The sequence below is a fragment of the Diabrotica virgifera genome, chromosome 3, assembly GCF_917563875.1.
Source record: "Diabrotica virgifera virgifera chromosome 3, PGI_DIABVI_V3a".
Classification (NCBI taxonomy): domain Eukaryota; kingdom Metazoa; phylum Arthropoda; class Insecta; order Coleoptera; family Chrysomelidae; genus Diabrotica; species Diabrotica virgifera.
In genome coordinates, this window is record NC_065445.1 from 101,222,143 (window position 1) to 101,241,785 (window position 19,643).

Below are 19,643 nucleotides of genomic sequence, written 5' to 3' on the forward strand. Positions count from 1 at the left end.
TTCGGACGAGAAATTTAGTTATTAACAAATAAGTGTCAAAAATGGCAGTGTTTTCGTTTAAATCGCTACGGGTAAAAAAAGTGTAATTAAATATCTTATTTATACTGTTATTCTCGTAGTAGATGAGCCAAGGTTTAATTGAATTTCGGTTTGATCATTTGTTGCTTCAGAAATTGAAAAATAAGACTAAAATTTCTAAAATAAAAAAATTGCTATAACTTTTGTGAAAATGACTTTAAGACTTTCATATTGCACGAAATGTTGAGACAAACAGTCCATATAATGCACAAAAATTTTTAAGACGATTCGTCAATTAGTTTAAATTTTATTCAATTTGTTTATCCCAATGAGCTTTTTTTTCTCAATAATATTGTTCAGAAAATAGTAACGTAATAGCAATTCTGTGAAAACCACATGAAAGAAGAAAAGTCATGATTTCAAAGTATTTAAAAAAAAAATCATTAAAAAGTCATTTTTATGAATCCGAAAACATTTTACTAAAGTAGGGTCATTGTTAGTTCATAAACAATTTGAATAACTTTGTTAATATTGACTGTAGATTAAAACTACTTTGAGATTTGAAAAGCTGGTATTTTTATACGAATTTAAAAAAAAACACTTTTTGCCTAGGTTAATTACAGTCAACGTTAGCTACTTTTTTTTTTAATTGACAGCTACTTTCTTTATAACAATTAAGCAACCCAACTAGCGCCATTTCGAAGTTAAAGGTATGTAGATTATGTGTAAAAGTTTGAGTAAACTTTAAACTTCAACAGAGTTGTTAATAAAGCTTTAAAAATAACGTTCTAACGAAATCGATTTGTGGTCGGTGGAAATGAATTATTAAAATCCGTGCACTCAAAAAATGAAACTGATTCTTCAAACATATGCTGCGATTAATATCTCCAGAGCTTGTTGATGGATTTTGATCATAATTTTTTTAAATTGTATGTACTCATAGTCTTGTAGAGTACGTTATGTACGTAAATCCCCACCTAACATTTCAAAATGTTAGGGGGAGTTCCCCTTATCACTCAGGGATTACGACCGATTCTAAGACCTACCGAATATACATATATAATTTCATAAAAATCGGTCAAGCGGTCTCGGAGGAGTATGACAACTAACACTGTGACAGGAGAATTTTATAGATGTAAATATATAGATGGGTATTAACAAATAGGGGTTGGTGATGGAAAAGGGTAAATTAAGGGTTGTATGTATTTTTTAATCCTACATCATATAAAATTAAGATAAACAATTTTGTCCAAAAAAATAAAAAAAAATGTCAGGGGGCAACCCCCTTATAACTTATGGATATGAAAAATAGATTAAAACCTATTCTCGGTCCCATAGGATACACTTGTAAAATTTTATAAAAATCGGCCAAGCCGTTTCGGAGTAGTATGGTAACTAACACTGTTACAGGAGAATTTTCTGTATATTGAAGTAACTGTGAATTAAATAATAAAAGTGGCTAACTTTGACCGTAATTAACATAGGCAAAAAGTTTTTATTTTTGAAAATTTGTGTAAAAATACCAGCTTTTGAAATTCCAAGGTAAATTTACTCTACAGTCAATATTAACAAAGCTATTCAAATTGTTTTCAAGCCAAAAATGACTCTACTTTAGTAAAATCTTTTCGTAGTGACAAAAACTACTTTTTAATGATTTTCTTCAATAATTTGAAAACAATACTATGGTTTTCACAGAATTTCTATATAATTATTATTTTCTGAACAATAACATTACAAAAAAAAGCTCTTTGGGATAACAAATTGAATAAAATTTAAACTAATTGACGAATCGTCTTATAATTTTTTTTGTGCAGTATATGGACTCTTTGACACACCTTTTTGTGAAATATAAAAGTCGTAAGGTCAGTTTCGCGAAAGTTATAGCAAATTTTTGTTTTTTTTTGAAATTTTAGTTTTATTTTGCAATTTTCAAAGCAAGAAATGATCGAAGCAAAATTAAAAAACTGCTGTTTTAAACATTGGCTCATCTACTAAAAGAAGAATACTATAAATAAGATATTTAATTATCCTATTTTTACCTGTAGCGATTTAAACGAAAAACTGCCATTTTTGACCCTTATTTGTTAATAACTAAAATTCTCGTCCGAACTGTGACGGGCATTTTTGTATGTATAATGTATTAGGTATATTATAGTACCCAAAAAACCCATTTGCAACCTGGCTGCTGAAGTGTCCCGACAAAAACATTATTTCCCTGGAGTATAATTCCACTTTTGAGATGCAAATCAGCGAAATCTCTCGTAAAACGAGGAAGACGAAATACAAAGTTTACTATAATTAAACAATTAAAATAACTGAAATAAAAATAATAAACAATATTTTAAATCTTAAACTTTTCGTTAAGAAACTGCTTTCTGGAAGCATCCTGTATCCCAAGCTTTTACAATTTATAAGCACAGAGACGACGAATATAGAAGAAACCAGATAAAGGACACGGTCACGTATCTACTTTCTTTTCGTCTAGAAAAAGGACAGAAAGACAGTTTCAAGTACTCAAATCTGAGTAAAGATGAAAAAGGAAATACAGTTTTTGTTTTTATTTGATTCAGAGTTGGACCACCATCTCCAGATAGCTATTTCTGCCTCTCAGGCTTTATCGATGAAGATATGTAGCTTTATAGAAACTGACTACACTGGCGACAAAACACAAAAATTGCATACGAAAGTTATACTTTCGCCATTAAAACGCATGTTGATTTTTGTTGATAGGAGACTCTGATCAAAAGATATCGAATTTTTACAGACGACTTTCGATTCAGTTTAATCTTTTTAAAAGCCTCTCTGATGACGGGTAGACCTAGAAACACGTGTCAGAGGATGGTAAGAGACTCAAATTAAATCGCAATTGAATCATCTATAAATGAAGTAAAAGACAGACGTACTCTCAATCGTTTATCGTAACTTCCTACGACTTTTTTCGCTCTCTAAAGTATGCAGAGCATCTTCAGATCAACGGTTACAAGTCACTAAATGCTACAAATTTTTGTAACATTTTTTTGATGTTAAGTTCCTTGTACTGATGTAGCAAAAATGCTAGTCTTGCATTATTCAAACCCAACCCAACTAACCCATTTAACATTTGAATAATGCAAGACTAGCATTTTTGCTACATCGGTACAAGGAACTTAACATCAAAAAAATGTTACAAAAATTTGTAGCATTTAGTGACTTGTAACCGTTGACCTGAAGATGCTCTGCATACTTTAGAGAGCGAAACCGGTCGTCGGAAGTTACAATAAATGATTGAGAGTATGTCTGTCTTTTACTTCATTTAAAATGAACTCTCACATGCAACCCATTCAACATTTGAATAATGCAAGACTAGCATTTTTGCTACATCGGTACAAGGAACTTAACATAACATCAAAAAAATGTAACAAAAATTTGTAGCATTTAGTGACTTGTAACCGTTGACCTAAAGATGCTCTGCATACTTTAGAGAGCGAAACCGGTCGTCGGAAGTTACAACAAATGATTGAGAGTACGTATGTCTTTTACTTCATTTAAAATGAACTCTCACATGCAACCCATTCAACATTTGAATCATCTATGTTTATTTAAATAATTCAAAGTTAAAATATTTTTCTAATGAATTATTATTTTATGACAAAACCTTAAAATGTTGTTTTAGATATTCTTTAAAACTTTTCCAATAATTTTAACTGATTAAAAAAGTTTAAATTTAATTTCAATCGTAAAATCTCATCACGGGAAAAATCTGCACTTACTTCAACAACTCTTTCGAGTAACGGCTCCAACCAATTAGCGTTGCACTCGCAGTGGCTATCTAAAAACGTCAAAACCGAAGCAGTTGCGGCATCAGCACCTTTTACCCTTGACCTCATCAATCCTTCCCTTTTATCGTTCCTTAGAACTCTTACTTTTTGAATTTTTGCCAATTCTTCGCCGTCGGTAGCTAAAAATAAAAGAGTTAAGATTTTTATTATTGCACTCGAATACACAAGAGGCGTTAAGGTCTTATAGGGGACAAATCGCTCAAATGTTTATTGCCCTGTTACTAAGAAAAACTTAAATAGAAAATCCACGAGGAAAATAAAAATCCTGTAGCTGGCTGTATACCATAAATCACAAAAATAAGAGATCCTTTGTAAAAGGTGTATTTAAAATTCCATAAATAAGGGTGACATTACATCACAGAACGTTTTCGGATTAAAAAATCCATCATCAATGTTAATAAAAGCCAATAATGTGCATGCTTGAGCCACCAAAATGTTTTTGGTAAAAACACTTTAAATGTTGAAAATTGTTATTAATACTACTGGGCTTATTAGCAAAATACAAGGAAAAGTTATTTACCAGCAATTTTATTGCTGGAATCGAATCATGATTGTATATATTAATAATATATGTATGCAAAGTCCGCAGATAGTCTGCTACTTTTTTTATAAACAAAATGGCGCCCGAAAATCGTGTTTTTTTCAATTTTTGCTCTATAACTCCAAAGATTTTAACTTTATATTAAAAACACCTAAATAAAAATTCACCGTAATTAAATTCTGCATAGAGACGTGTTTTTCCCAAAATACTTCGACGAAAATTTTTTCAACAAAATCTTTAATTTTCAACTAAAATTTTAGATAAGTAATCGTTTATAAATAATTAAATAACTTGGTAATATAAAAGCTCTTTTCGTATAGATCATAATCTCAGAAGCCGATGGAAATTGATTGAAAAGTTTAGCAACAATTGCATTGTTAATTAAAAATTTACGGTCGCTATAATAACAACAATAATTATGATACATAAGAATAACTATGATTTTTGTATAAAAAGACACTGTACCTATTTAATGTACTTTACAGAATTGAAATTGGACTATTTAAGCGGCCTCAGAAATATTTTAAAATTATAAACAGTTTTTTGGCATATAACCAAATAAAATATCTCGGGAAATATTACATTAAATTAAATCATGAAAACGGTATTGGGAAAAAAGCGGCAGGACGCTTCTTTAAAAAAGAAAACGTTTAATTGTGATGAGTGGTTCCTGAGATATGACTGGTCAAAGTTGACCGGCATTTCCGGCAAAGATATAAACAATAGGATCATAATTTTCAAACCATCAACTTTTTATTTTTGTCCTCTTCCTCCACACCAATTTTCATATCTTTAAAATACTCATAACATATATTATTATAATAAAAACTATCGATATTACGAGTGAAAATTGCTAAAAATAGCAAAATTCCAATTAAAAATTAGGTTGAAGAAAATGCAATCTCAAAGTTCAAAATCGGTATACGTTAAAAAAATGCATTTTCTCGGCTTCCTATAAAGCAATTTTCTTCATTTTTTTTTTGTTCCCAAGTAACTCGAGTAGAGACATCTAACTAACGCATTATTAAATGTCAAACTTGCTTTTGTTTTGTTATAATAGATTAATTTATTTATAAGAAAAGAAAACTACATATTTTTTCCAGTTGTAGACTTTTTTTTAGATAAACTTACTACAAGTGTACCTTTTAACGTTAAAAATAAAAATATTCTCATTTGAAAACTGTACGATTATTTAAACAATCTTTATTTAAACAAATTAAAAATTTTTGTTATAATAAATAAATTAATCTATTATAACAAAACAAAAGCAAGTTTGACATTATTTAATAATGCATTAGTTAGACGGCTTTACTCAAGTTACTTGGAAACAAAAAAAGAATGAAGAAAATTGCTTTATAGACCAGGGCGCATCTGTAAAAATATTAGTACATTTGGACGTTGAGAGGTGACTCAAATTTTTTTGCAGAAATTGCTTGAAAATAAATCAAATAATAATATTTGAGTTATCCTCCCTCTCAAAAAGGTCCGGAACATTGTTTAAATAATCAAAATGTCAAAAAATTAAGGAAAAATTCAATTTTTTTCTTGGTTTTTTGATTATAACTTTAAAAGTATTCATTTTCGAGAAAAGTTGTACTGACATAAAAGTTGCATAATTAAACTTACTACAATATAGAATTGGTTAAAAATTTAAGAAATAGTCACCCTTGTTGCAAAATAGCAATAATTGTGAAAAAAACATACAAAAACAAGTATTCGCATTTTACGTTTTTCAACCATTTGTGCTACACTTAGGACCTTTATATTTCACCCTAAAAAATTATATGATACAGTAAAACAATACTGTAAATATCATTAAGATCTGTTCAATAGATTTTGCACAATAAATTTTGCAATTCAGCTTTCGTAAAAAAAATTCATTTTTTCAAAATGTTACAGGACTGAAAATAAAGCAGATAGCAAGTTGAAAATTTTTTTGCGTTTAGAAGTGTACTGTACCTTTCATTTGCAATTTTGCAAAATTAAAATAGCTTAACACCACGGCGTCAGGAATTTTTTTAAATAAACATTAATTATTGGTGCTACGCGCAGGACAGCGGATAGGTTGCTCTGATTGGGCATTCCAATGACCTTTGATAATGATTGATACATTTTAATTTTTATGACATTTCGATATAAATAAATAAATTTGTTTATTGCAAAATAAAAACACATACTCTATCCTTTGAAATAACACTTTTATTAGCAAAAACTTTCTTTGTTCATATATTTTAACTTAAATAATAAAAGTTTATTATTTTTAAACATATGTAATTGTTTAAACAATATTTCACAAACAATAATAAAATTAGTTTGATTTTTGTGGAATTAAAAAATTAAGATACAACAAAATATAGAGCAAGAAAATAATATATTAGATAAAGATTGGAAGAAATTTTGGTGGAAATCAACCTGTGTGAATCGAACAACGCTGTCCTGCGCGTAGCACCAAAAATTATTGTTTATTCAAAAATTTTCTGACGCCGTGGTGATTAATCGATTTTAATTTTGAAAATTGCAAATGAAAGGTACAGTACACTTCTATAAGCAAAAAAAAATTCAACTTGCTATCTGCTTTATTTTCAGTCCTGTAACATTTTGAAAAAATGAATTTTTTTTGCGAAAGCTGTATTGCAAAATTTATTTTGCAAAATCTATTGAACCGATCTTAATGAAATTCACAGTATTGTTTTACTGTATCATAAAGTTTTTCTGGGTGAAACATGAAGGTTCTAAGTGTAGCATAAATGGTTGGAAAACGTAAAATGCGAATACTTGTTTTTGTATGGTTTTTTCGCAATTATTGCTATTTTGCAACTAGGGTGACTATTTTTTAAATTTCTGACCAATTCTATATTGTAGTAAATTGAATTACGCAACTTTTATGTTAGTACAAATTTTCTCGGAAATGAATACTTTTAAAGTTATAATAAAAAAAAACGAAGAAAAAAATCGAATTTCTCCTTCAATTCTTGACATTTTGATTATTTAAACAATGTTCCGGACCTTTTTGAGAGGGAGGATAACTCAAATATTATTATTTGATTTATTTTCAAGCAATTTCTGCAAAAAAATTTGAGTCACCTCTCAACGTCCATCTCAAAACAGATCCGCCCTGGACTATTATGGGAAGCCGAGAAAATGCATTTTTTTAACGTATACCGATTTTTCATTTTGAGATTACATTTTCTTCAACCTACTTTTTAATTGGAATCTTGCTATTTTTGGCAATTTTCATTCGTAATATCGAAAGTTTTTATTATAATAATATATGTTATGAGTACTTTAAAGATATGAAAATTAGTGTGGAGAAAGAGGACAAAAATAAAAAGGTGATGGTTCGAAAATTATGATGCTGCTGTTCATATCTTTGCCGTAAATACCGGTCAACTTTGACCGGTCGTATCTCAGGAACCACTTATCACAATTAAACGTTCTTTCTTTTAGAAGAAGCGTCCTGCCGCTTTTTTTCTAAAACCGTTTTCATGATTTAATTTAGTGTAATATTTCCCGATATATGCTATTTGTTTATAAGCCAAAATTTGAGGCCGCTTAACTAGTCCAATTTCAATTCTGTAAAGTACATTAGATAGGTACAGTGTCTTTTTATACAAAAATCATAGTTATTCTTATGTATCATAAATATTGTGGTTATTATAGCGACCGTAAATTTTTAATTAACAACTCAATTGTTGCTAAACTTTTCATTCAATTTCCATCGGCTTCTGGAATTTTAATCTATACGAAAAGAGCTTTTATATTACCAAGTTATTTAATTACTGATAAACAATTACTTATCTAAAATTTTAGTTGAAAATTAAAGATTTTGTTGGAAAAACCGGCATTTTCCGGGAAAAATTTTTGTCGAAGTATTTTGGGAAAATTACGTCTCTATGCAGAATTTAATTACGGTGAATTGTTATTTGGGCGTTTTTGGTGTAAAGTTAAAATCTTCGGAGCTATAGAGCAAAAATTGAAAAAAAAAGAATGTGTGTGTACTTTGTACGCACGTAAGAAGTTATACTTCTATTATATTATTGCAACGAAATAAATATACTTTCAACAGGTTATTTGTATTTAATGATTAAACTAATTTTTACTTACTACTTTCCAAAAATTTTTACTAAAACAATGCTAAAAATAAAAAAAAGTTAGATAACACACGGAATTGAACCAGGGACCTCTCGATCTCCGGCCGAACGCGCTACCACCGAGCTAAACCCCCTTTGCTTTGACAGCTTACAAGATTTCTCATACATACTGACATAGTGAGGTATAAAAATACTTTAAAATTTAAAGTAAATATACTTACTATTACATATTATAAAATATTTTATTCCCGAGGAAGACAAATCCAAAGACACAAAAATTATAATAATTAATACATTTACTAAAAACACTAATATATTCTTTTAATGACTTATTTGCTCTGATACATACATAATTTGAAAGATTAGCAAGGAACTATATACTGTCTGTCTGCGCATGCGCCAGGTAAGTATAAAATTTTCACCCTCGATCGTAAAGAAGTATAACTTCAAAAAACACGATTTTCGGGCGCCATTTTGTTTATAATAAAAGTAGCACTCTAAGCATAAAATAAGCATTAAACAAAAACATCTTGACAGCGTTACCTCAAGGAATGTCTAAAGAAAATATATACAAACTTCCAGGTGAGTTGGTCAAGTAGTTTTTGAGTTACAATGTCTTCAGCCTGAAAAAAGCAGTTTTGAGAAAAACGCGAAAAAAGTATTGTCAACTTTTATTTTCAATTTTTTTTGTCTGTCAAATGGTAAAGTGATGTACACCGAAATATGTTTTTAAATCGCGGAGTAATTTACAAAAGGAAATAACACCAGCTGTTGACCGTTTCTCACTCGCTCAAGCGCGTTGGCACGAACTTGCTATAAAACGAGTCGAAGGTAGGTAGGTAGGGAGATAGTGTTAAATATTCCTAGCTTTGACTCAATTTGCAGCAGGTTCGCGCCAGTACGCTTGAACGTAGTGAACAACGGTCAACAGCTGTTTTTATTTTCTTTTGTAAATTACTCCGCGATTCAAAAAGATATTCTGGTGTGCATCATTTTACGATTTGAAAGACAAAAAAGAAATTGAAAATAAAAGTTGACAATACTTTAAACGCGTTTTCCTCAAAACTCCTTTTTTCAAAGGCTGTAGACATTGTAACTCAAAAACTACTTGACTAATCCACCTGGAATTTTGTATATATTTTCTTTAGACATTCCTTGAGGTAAAGCTGTCGAGATATTTTTTGTTATATGCTTATTTTTTGTTTGACAATAATAAATATTTTAATTTTCACCCTTTTTTACAAAAAAAATTCGTTGTTTTGACTTCTGAGTGGTATCAAAAAGTCAAAATTAGATAAAACTAAAAAACTTGACAGCGTTACCTCGAGAAACTTATAATAGTCTGGGCTGATTATCGGAGAATAGGCCATTTTTGGGAAAAGTTATTTACCAGCAATTTTATTGCTGGAATCGAATCTTATTATTGTATGTATCAATAATATAGATATGCAAAGTCCGCAGATAGTGTGCTACTTTTTTTATAAACAAAATGGCGCCCGAAAATCGTGTTTTTTTTCAATTGTTGCTCTATAACTCCAAAGATTTTAACTTTAGACCAAAAACACCCAAACACAAATTGACCGCAATTAAATTCTGCATAGAGACGTGTTTTTTCCGATTTACTTCGACGAAAACTTTCCCCGGAAAAAGCGGGTTTTTTCAACAAAATCTTTAATTTTCAACTAAACTTTTAGATAAGTAGTTGTTATTCAATAATTAAATAACTTGGTAACGTAAAAGCCCATTCCGTATATATTATCATTCCAGAAGCCGATGGAAATTGAATGAACAGTTTAGCAACAATTGAAATGTTAATTAAAAATTTACGGTCGCTATAATAACTACAATAATTATGATGCATAAGAATAACTAGGATTTTTCATAAAAATACACTATACCTACCTAATGTACTTTACATAATTGAAATTGGACTATTTAAGCGGCCTCAGAAATATGTTACAATTATAAACAATTTTTTGGCTTATAAACAAATAGAATATCTCGGGAAATATTAAACTAAATTAAATTGTGAAAACGGTATTCGAAAGAAAGCGGCAGGACGCTTCTTTTAAAAGAAAAAACGCTTAATTATGACGAGTGGTTCCTGAGACACAACCGGTCAAAGTTGACCGAAATTTACGGCAAAGATATAAACAATAGGATCATAATTTTCAAACCATCAGCTTTTTATTTTTGTCCTCTTTCTCCACACCAATTTTCATATCTTTAAAATCCTCATAACATATATTATTATAATAAAAACTATCGATAATACGTGTGAAAATTGCCAAAAATAGCAAAATTCCAATCAAAAATTAGGTTGGAGAAAATGTAACCCTCAAAGTTCAAAATCGGTATACGTTAAAAAAAATGCATTTTCTCGGCTTCCCATGGAGCAATTTCCTTCATTCTTTTTTTGTTCCCAAGTAACTCGAGTAGAGCCATCGAACTAACGCATTAATAAATGTCAAACTGGCTTTTGTTTTGTTATAATAAATTAAATTATTTATTATAAAACAATATTTTAATTTGTTTAAATAAAAATTGTTTAAATAATTATACAGCTTTCAAATGAGAATATTTATGTTTTTAACTTTAAAAGGTACACTTGCACTAAGTTTATCTAAAAAAAGCCTACAATTGGAAAAAATATGTAATTTTCTGTTCTTATAAATAAATTAATCTATTATAACAAAACAAAAACAAATTTGACATTTAATAATGCGTTAGTTCGATAGCTCTGCTCGAATTATTAGGGAACAAAAAAAGAATGAAGGAAATTGCTCCATGGGAAGCCGAGAAAATGCATTTTGTTAACGTATACCGATTTTGAACTTTTTGGGTTACATTTTCTCCAACCTAATTTTTGATTGGAATTTTGCTATTTTTGGCAATTTTCACACGTATTATCGATAGTTTTTATTATAATAATATATGTTATGAGGATTTTAAAGATATGAAAATTGGTGTGGAGAAAGGGGACAAAAATAAAAAGGTGATGGTTTGAAAATTATGATCCTATTGTTTTATAGCTTTGCCGTAAATTCCGGTCAACTCTGACCGGTTGTATCTCAGGAACCACTCGACATAATTAAACGTCGTCCTGCCGCTGTCTTTCGAATACCGTTTTCACAATTTAATTTAGTTTAATATTTCCCGAGATATTCTATTTGTTTATAAACCAAAAAATTGTTTATAATTTTAAAATATTCCTGAGGCCGCTTAAATAGTCCAATTTCAATTCTGTAAAGTACATTAGATAGGTATAGTGTCTTTTTATGAAAACATTATAGTTATTCTTATGCATCATAATTACTGTCGTTATTATAGCGACCGTAAATTTTTAATTAACATTTTAATTGTTGCTAAACTTTTCATTCAATTTCCATAGACTTCTGGAATTATAATATATACGGAAAGGGCTTTTACGTTACCAAGTTATTTAATTATTGGTTAACAACTACTTATCCTAAAAGTTTAGTTGAAAGTTAAAGATTTTGTTGGAAAAACCCGCTTTTTCCGGGGAAAGTTTTCGTCGAAGTAAATCGGAAAAAACACGTCTCTATGCAGAATTTAATTGCGGTGAATTTTTATTTGGGTGTTTTTGGCCTAAAGTTAAAATCTTTGGAGTTATAGAGCTAAAATTGAAAAAAACACGATTTTTGGGCGCCATTTTGTTTATAAAAAAAGTAGCACATTATCTGCGGACTTTGTATATCTATACAGGGTGTAACGAAAATACAGGTCATAAATTAAATCACATATTCTGAGACCAAAAATAGTTCGAATGAACCTAATTTACCTTAGTGCAAATATGCACACAAAAAAAGTTACAGCCCTTTGAAGTTACAAAATAAAAATCGATTTTTTCGAATATATCGAAAACTATTAGAGATTTTTTATTGAAAATGGACATGTGGCATTCTTATGGCAGTAAAAACTTAAAAAAGAATTATAGTGAAATTTGTGCAACCCATAAAAATTTTAAGGGGGTTTTGTTCCCTTAAACCCACCCAAACTTTTGTGTACGTTCCAATGAAATTATTATTGTGGTACCATTAGTTAAATTCAATATATCTAAAACTTTTTTGCCTCTTAGTATTTTTTCGATAAGGCAGTTTTTATCGAGTTGCGGCTTCTTTTTTAATACGTTTACATAAAAATTTTATGGGGGGTTTTGTTCCTTTAAACCCCCCAAATGTTTGTGTATGTTCCAATTAAACTTTTACTGCGGTGCCATTAATTAAACACAGTGTTTTTAAAACGTTTTTGCCTCTTTGTATTTTTTCGAGAAGGCACTTTTTATCGAGATATTAATTCGTTTTTAATATGGCTCAAAATATACCTAAAAATGTAAATCATAAATAAATTTTCATATTATTATTTCAAATAATATTATTATTACCAAGTCTCCATAATCGTACTTAGCCATATACAAATATGTGGTGGATTTGACAAATATTCGAAATATCTGGATAAATACTGACTTTTCGAAAAAGTACTAAGAGGCAAAAAAGTTTTTAAAATATTGTGTTTAACTAATAGTACTACAATAATAATTAAATTGTAACGTACACAAAAGTTTGGGGGGGTTTAAAGGAACAAAACCCCCATAAAATTTTTATGGGGTGTCTAAATTTCACTATAATTTTTTCTTAAGATACTACTACCATAAGAATGCCACATGTCTATTTTCAATAAAATATATTTAATAGTTTTCGATATATTTTTAAAAAAATCGATTTTCATTTTGTAACTTAAAAGGGCTGTAACTTTTTTTATGTTCAGATTTGTACTAAGGTAAGTTAGGTTCAATCAAACTATTTTTGGTCCCAGAATATGTGATTAAATTTATGACCTGTATTTTTGTTACACCCTGTATTATTAATACATACAATAATAAGATTCGATTCCAGCAATAAAATTGCTGGTAAATAACTTTTTCTTGTATTTTGCTAATTAGCCCAGAGTATAAGCTAATAAAATCTTTTTGAATTTTTTGTTTACCATGATTCAATGATAAGTTCTGATGTCCACCGCAAAATTCATTATATTTTGAGGTGTCTTTTAAAAATTTGCCACCGTTGGCTTATTTTTCAGTATTTTCCTTGAGTAATCTATGAATTGTACTGAATATGCCTATTTAATTTAAAGATAAAATAATTCTACCATACTTAAAAAAAAATGTGTTTGGAATATTGATTTCAACCCCTTCGGCCCCCCTTAAGGATAGCTATGAGACGATTTTGATAGGCAACCCATGCTAGAAATATTTGTCTACGTATGAAATTTAATAAAAAAAATGTTTCATCCGGCAAGCAGATGAGTACATTTTGACCTCCTATTCGGATCTTAGATTATAATAGACCTGGATCCCGCGTAAGAAAAAAAAGTTGATTAATAGCAAGCTGAAAATTTGTTAATAGCTTAACGGTGTCTAGTCGGACAAACTTTGATGCACGGGAACACTGAAACAGGGGAAGTTTTAACGGTGGAGCATGATAAACGTGTCGTCCTGACAAGTTTATGATGGTGAAAAATAGCAAGTTGTTTTTAAGTTTATTCAATAGCCAACGTTATATAATATATGGAAAAATGTTTGTCCGACAAAAATGTTGGGCATTTTAACGAGTCCGACACGTAGAACATGTCACATCACAGGAACTATGTTGGTGATGAATAGCAGTCTGATTTTTGCATGAGAGTTTAATGAAAGGTTAAAAAAGCAATTGGAAGTTCTGTCGGACAAAATGAATGGGAAATTTTCCTAGTCGGACATTCTAAACATGTAAGATATAGACAAACATGTTGGTGATAAATAACAAGCTAATTTTGATTTGTTTATGTACAAATTATATTTTGTAACGCAAAAAGTTATATGTCGGACAAAAAGTTTGGGCAAATCGAAGGAAATAAATAAAAAACATTTTTTCAGAATGACTTAGTCACATATTGATAAAGCTATTTTAGTTGTATATTATTATTTATATTCACATATTTGCATGTGCATATATATACATGCACACTCCAAAAACAGTGAGGTAAGTATCAATGCATGTATATATTGCAAAACAATTATTTTTTTGGGTGGAGTTTCTTCTAGATATTCTCAAAACGACAATAAAAAATGTCAAAGAACATGTGAAAGAAATCTCTTAGGGTTTTCTAATTAGGTGCATCAGAAAGTACGGAAAATTTCCTATAAAAAACGTTGTATACATTTTTTTCCATACTTAAATCTTAACCCTGTAAACGACATTGAAAAATGTGAATAGTCTAAAACTTCGGTGCTTATAAGAATATACGTAAATATGACACATTATGCTTAGAAGTATGTATTAGAAGGCTGCATTTGTCAGTGTGACACTTTGTGCTATACAAAGTAGTATTTGAAAGTACATGGTCTCTGAGTTTCTGTTTGCCACGTGTGTTGGAAATTAAAATTTATATTAACTATGGAGTGTTTTTGTGTCTATTTTTGAGTGTCAACAGTTTAAATTTTAAGTCGCCAAATCAAAAGTGAAACCATTCAACGGAACATTTTTGAGTAATTTTCGAACATTTTACAAAGTTAGTAAAATACTTGGTCATCAATTAAATGAGGTTCAGTTGCCAGATAATTATTGTGAAAGTTCTATTGAATATCATTCTTCGTGCTATAATGCTTTGCTTGATTGAAAAAGGGTACCTAAATAAATTATTACTAAAATTGTATAACGTAATTTTTCTCAACTTTCTACAAATGAAATAATGTAATTAATATGTCACAGGGCAAGAAATAATTTGCTGCCAAAATAAATCGATTAGTTTAAATTTGAAGTTACGATTGCAATTTATTATGAATTATTGTCAAAAGTGACAGTTTTTCTTAAATGAAAATGTATTCATAGACATAAGGGTAGACAGGGAATACAGTGCAAAAAGTCGATAGGTGGTCTATCTATCTCTTTTAACCAAGCGATCCCGCGCATGTGGCAGACAAAGATAGCTAGACCACCCAATCCATAATATAATTTGCCTGATCTACTATAAATGTATTACAGTGAGGTATCTAAATGATGTTGAGATAAATCGAAAGATATCGATTGTAATTGATTGCAGGTGCTTTTGACATAGAGTAATCACCCCTTATTAAAATTTCAAAAATTATTTTTTTAAATTGTCCGACTACAAAATCTACCCCTTATTTTTTTCCGACAACAGTCATTCTTGCTAAGGAATAATTTACTTTATTAATTTCGTCTTTGTCGGAAAGCTATTTATCACCAGCATTTTTGTCTATATCTTACCTGTTTAGAATGTCCGACTACGAAAACTTCCCATTAATTTTGTCGGACAGAACTTCCAATTGCTTTTTTAACCTTTCATTAAACTCTCATGCAAAAATCAGACTGCTATTCATCACCAACATAATTCCTGTGATGTGACATGTTCTACGTGTCGGACTCGTTAAAATGCCCAACATTTTTGTCGGACAAACATTTTCGCATATATTACATAACGTTGGCTATCGAATAAACTTAAAAACAACTTGCTATTTTTCACCATCATAAACTTGTCAGGACGACACGTTTATCATGCTCCACAATTAAAACTTCCCCTGTTCCAGTGTTCCCGTGCATCAAAGTTTGTCCGACTAGACACCGTTAAGCTATTAACAAATTTTCAGCTTGCTATTAATCAACTTTTCTTTCTTACGCGGGATCCAGGTCTATAAGCTTTATTTCCGAAGAAATAAACACTTCTATTGTGACCAGATTCTGGTAACTTCTGTATTCGTGCTTTATAATACTTGTACATCAAACGAACGATGAATTAAAGAAGACTACGGGAACCGTAAAATTGCATTTCACGACCTGTCTATGAAAAAAATGAATATAAGAAATCGCAACAAAAAAATGCTGCAAATATTTTCTCCCTCTCTAGTGCTATCCCTCCTTGTGGAGAATTGTGCACTTAAGCGTTTCTTGGTCAGTCAAAAGTGTAAGATGGTTGGCTGTCTGGCCAGGTCAGCACATCTTCTTTTTTGGGCATTCTTTTAATATCCTGTGTACCTACTAGTTCTTTTCATTCTCTTCTATCTATTACTCTGTTTTTGGCCTGTTCTTCACCCCATCTTAGTCCATACATTTTGTGTTGTGTGGTTGTAGTTCTTACAGCTATTGTCTGGTCTTCTTTTCTTTCTCTTTTCCTCGGATCGGTATTAAAGTGCTTGTCTCGCTATGTTGTTTTGATTTTTCCTCATGGTATGGCCAACCCATTTCTATTTTCTTTTCTCGATTGCAGTTAGATATGTTAGTTTATTTTGTTCTTTTCCGTAGTTCTATATTAGTTATTCTGTTGGGCCAGTATGTTTTCAGAATCTTTCTTAAATATTTGTTTGCAAAAGTTGGTAGCTTTTTAGATATATTTTTATCCTGTTTACACTAACTCACAGTGTACGCGGATTTTTACCAAATTTTAGTACCTGTGCTATTTTACCTTAAAAAAGTAACCTATAGCTTTTTTTAGCCCTCTAGGTGACCCTAGATAGGTCTTGAGATATGTCCCTTGAAAGGGTAAAAATAACCCTTTTTACCCTATATTTATCCCTTTTATAAAAACCGCAAAAGATATATTTTATTTTATAGGTTAAGAAAAAGGAAAAGAAAACTTACAAAATTTTTATAAGGGCCAAAATTTAATTAAACGAGGAAAAAATATAGAAACCCGCAAGTGAAAGTGCTTTTATAGTTATTTTCCTAACAAGTGCAGAAAGTCATTCTTTTCCGCACGCGACTGCAGTTTGCCGAACGACGCGAAGCGGGAGTTCGGCAAGCAGTCGAGTGCGGAAAAGAGACTTTCTGCAAGAGTTAGGAACAATATTTTTTCTAAGAGTCTTTAAAAAATTACCAAATCTACCAAAACGACTGTTATTGTCTACCAATTTGACTTTCGAATATTATGTCAAAATAATTTTATTTCATCGAATTGTCGCGTTAATTTCATTAAAACAGGAACACAATAAGATATATTTGAAATAAATTAGTAAATAATATCTAAATATTAGTTTATTGCATGTATCAAGCGCGGCTCCTCCTTAGGGTCAATTGGTCAATGACCCCCCTAAAATAATCTCATAAAAATACCAATTTTATTAAAAATATCTTTTATCTAAAACTTCACTCTGAAATATAAAATTCTCTCTCAGCAGTCTGCATTGGCAAAACAAATATAATAGATATAATAACGTCGCGCCTCGCGCTATACACAAGCCCGTGGCTGGGCCGTATTTTAAATTGTCTATATACAGTTCTTATGGCTTATGGACAAATGCATGTAAAATAGAAAAGAGACGGCAGATAGCAATTTCGTGGGCGAGAGTGGGAGTGACCTTTCCGTCGTATACCTCTAGTAGAGTCGACGGCCTCACGTTTAGTTAGTTACCGTCTGCTGACCGCACTTCACGGCAGGTCTATATCGATCGCGGCGTATTTGCGTAATTTATTTTGTTTTGTTGGATTTTTTTGTGATTGTAACAAAAACAAGATGAGTGTTGTTGACGAAATAATTGCCTTAAAATCTGCTGGAACACTAAATTATGAACGGCGGCTTGAGAAAAAAGAAAGTGGTCGACCAAAACCAAACATGAATTTAAAACAAACAACAAAGGATAGGGGTAAGGACATTCAAAGATATTTTAAAGAATCAATGTACAATTTGTGTGATTGGATTTGTGGCTGCAGTGTGAGAAATGCATTTTTTTGCTATCCGTGTTTACTGTTTTCGAATGACGCTGTATGGGCGAAAAATGGAGTAACTGACATTAAGCATTTAAAAGTGAAAATTACAAAACATGCCTCTTCAACTACTCATATAAATTCATCAATGAGTTACGCAAGTTTAGGACGTGTTAACATAAGACAGCAACTTGATAGTGTATATCGTAAATCTGTGCATGACTTTAATGAATTGGTATCTAAAAATAGGTATATTTTAAACAAACTAATCGACTGTGTAAAATTTTGTGGAGTTTTCGAAATTGCATTGCGCGGTCATGACGAAAGTGACAGCTCCAATAATCGTGGAATTTTTCTGGGCCTTATCGATTTTGTTTCTGAACTGGATTTAATGTTTAAAGAACACATTGAAAAAAGTACAGTATTTAAAGGAACATCGAAAACAATTCAGAACGATATTTTAGAATCAATGTTAGCCATTGTGCATACTCATATCATGAAGGAGATTGGCCAGACAAATTTTGTGGCCATTCAAGTAGATGAGACCACAGACAGCTCCAATAAAACGCAGATGATTATCATATTGCGATATGTATTAACTGGTATTGTACATGAAAGATTTTGGAAATTTGTTAACCCCCTAGGTACTACAGCACAACATTTAACTAATGTAATATTGGAAGAACTTCAATTATTAAAAATTAATGAAGCACCTGAAAAATTGATTGCCCAAAGTTACGATGGTGCATCAGTCATGAGCGGTAAACTGGGAGGAGTACAAACAAAAATTAAAGAAATATACCCAAATGCACACTTCATTCACTGCTATGCCCATCAATTTAATCTTATCCTCCAAAAAGCGGCGAGTCAACACAAACCGATAAAAATATTTTTTGCAAATTTACACGGATTTTCGTCCTTTTTCGGCCGATCTCCAAAACGTACGATGGTTCTGGATAGAGTGGTTAAAGTAAGGCTACCTAAAGCTGCGCCTACTCGATGGGCTTTCAATACAAAATGTGTTGAAATTGTATACACTTATAAAGATGATTTAAAATCTTGCTTAGAGGAAATTATTGATGAGGAGCAAGATGGTAACAATATAAATCAAGCAACTGGTTTAAAAAGACATTTGGAAGATGAGCATTTTTTATTTTGGTTAAATTTTTTCCATAAAATAATGCCCCATGTTGATATATTGTTTAAACAATTGCAAATGCGAGACATTGATGTTATATCTGTCAAAAATTGTATCCTGTCTTTTAACAACAATATCCAAATAATTAGAAATACTATTTTGGAATCAGAAGTACCAAGCACATCAACAGCAAAAAAAAGAAAAACTACTGCAGAGGATCCAAAGCGACGAACTGCACTTGAAATTTGTGATATTATTATATCTGAAATAAATCACAGGTTTAGTTTCAATGATCATCTCATGATTTCACAGTTATTC

At 30.6% G+C, this 19,643-nt stretch overlaps 1 protein-coding gene across 1 annotated transcript in view; it reads right to left on the reverse strand.

Moving 5' to 3' along the window:
* LOC126881231 (polypeptide N-acetylgalactosaminyltransferase 2) overlaps positions 1-19,643 on the reverse strand; it is a 94,496-nt gene that overhangs the window by 47,951 nt on the left and 26,902 nt on the right. The window contains exon 3 of the mRNA XM_050645375.1: positions 3,768-3,955. Coding sequence (XP_050501332.1) covers positions 3,768-3,884 — 117 coding nt within the window. The 5' untranslated portion in view covers positions 3,885-3,955. The remainder of the gene's footprint in view (positions 1-3,767; positions 3,956-19,643) is intronic.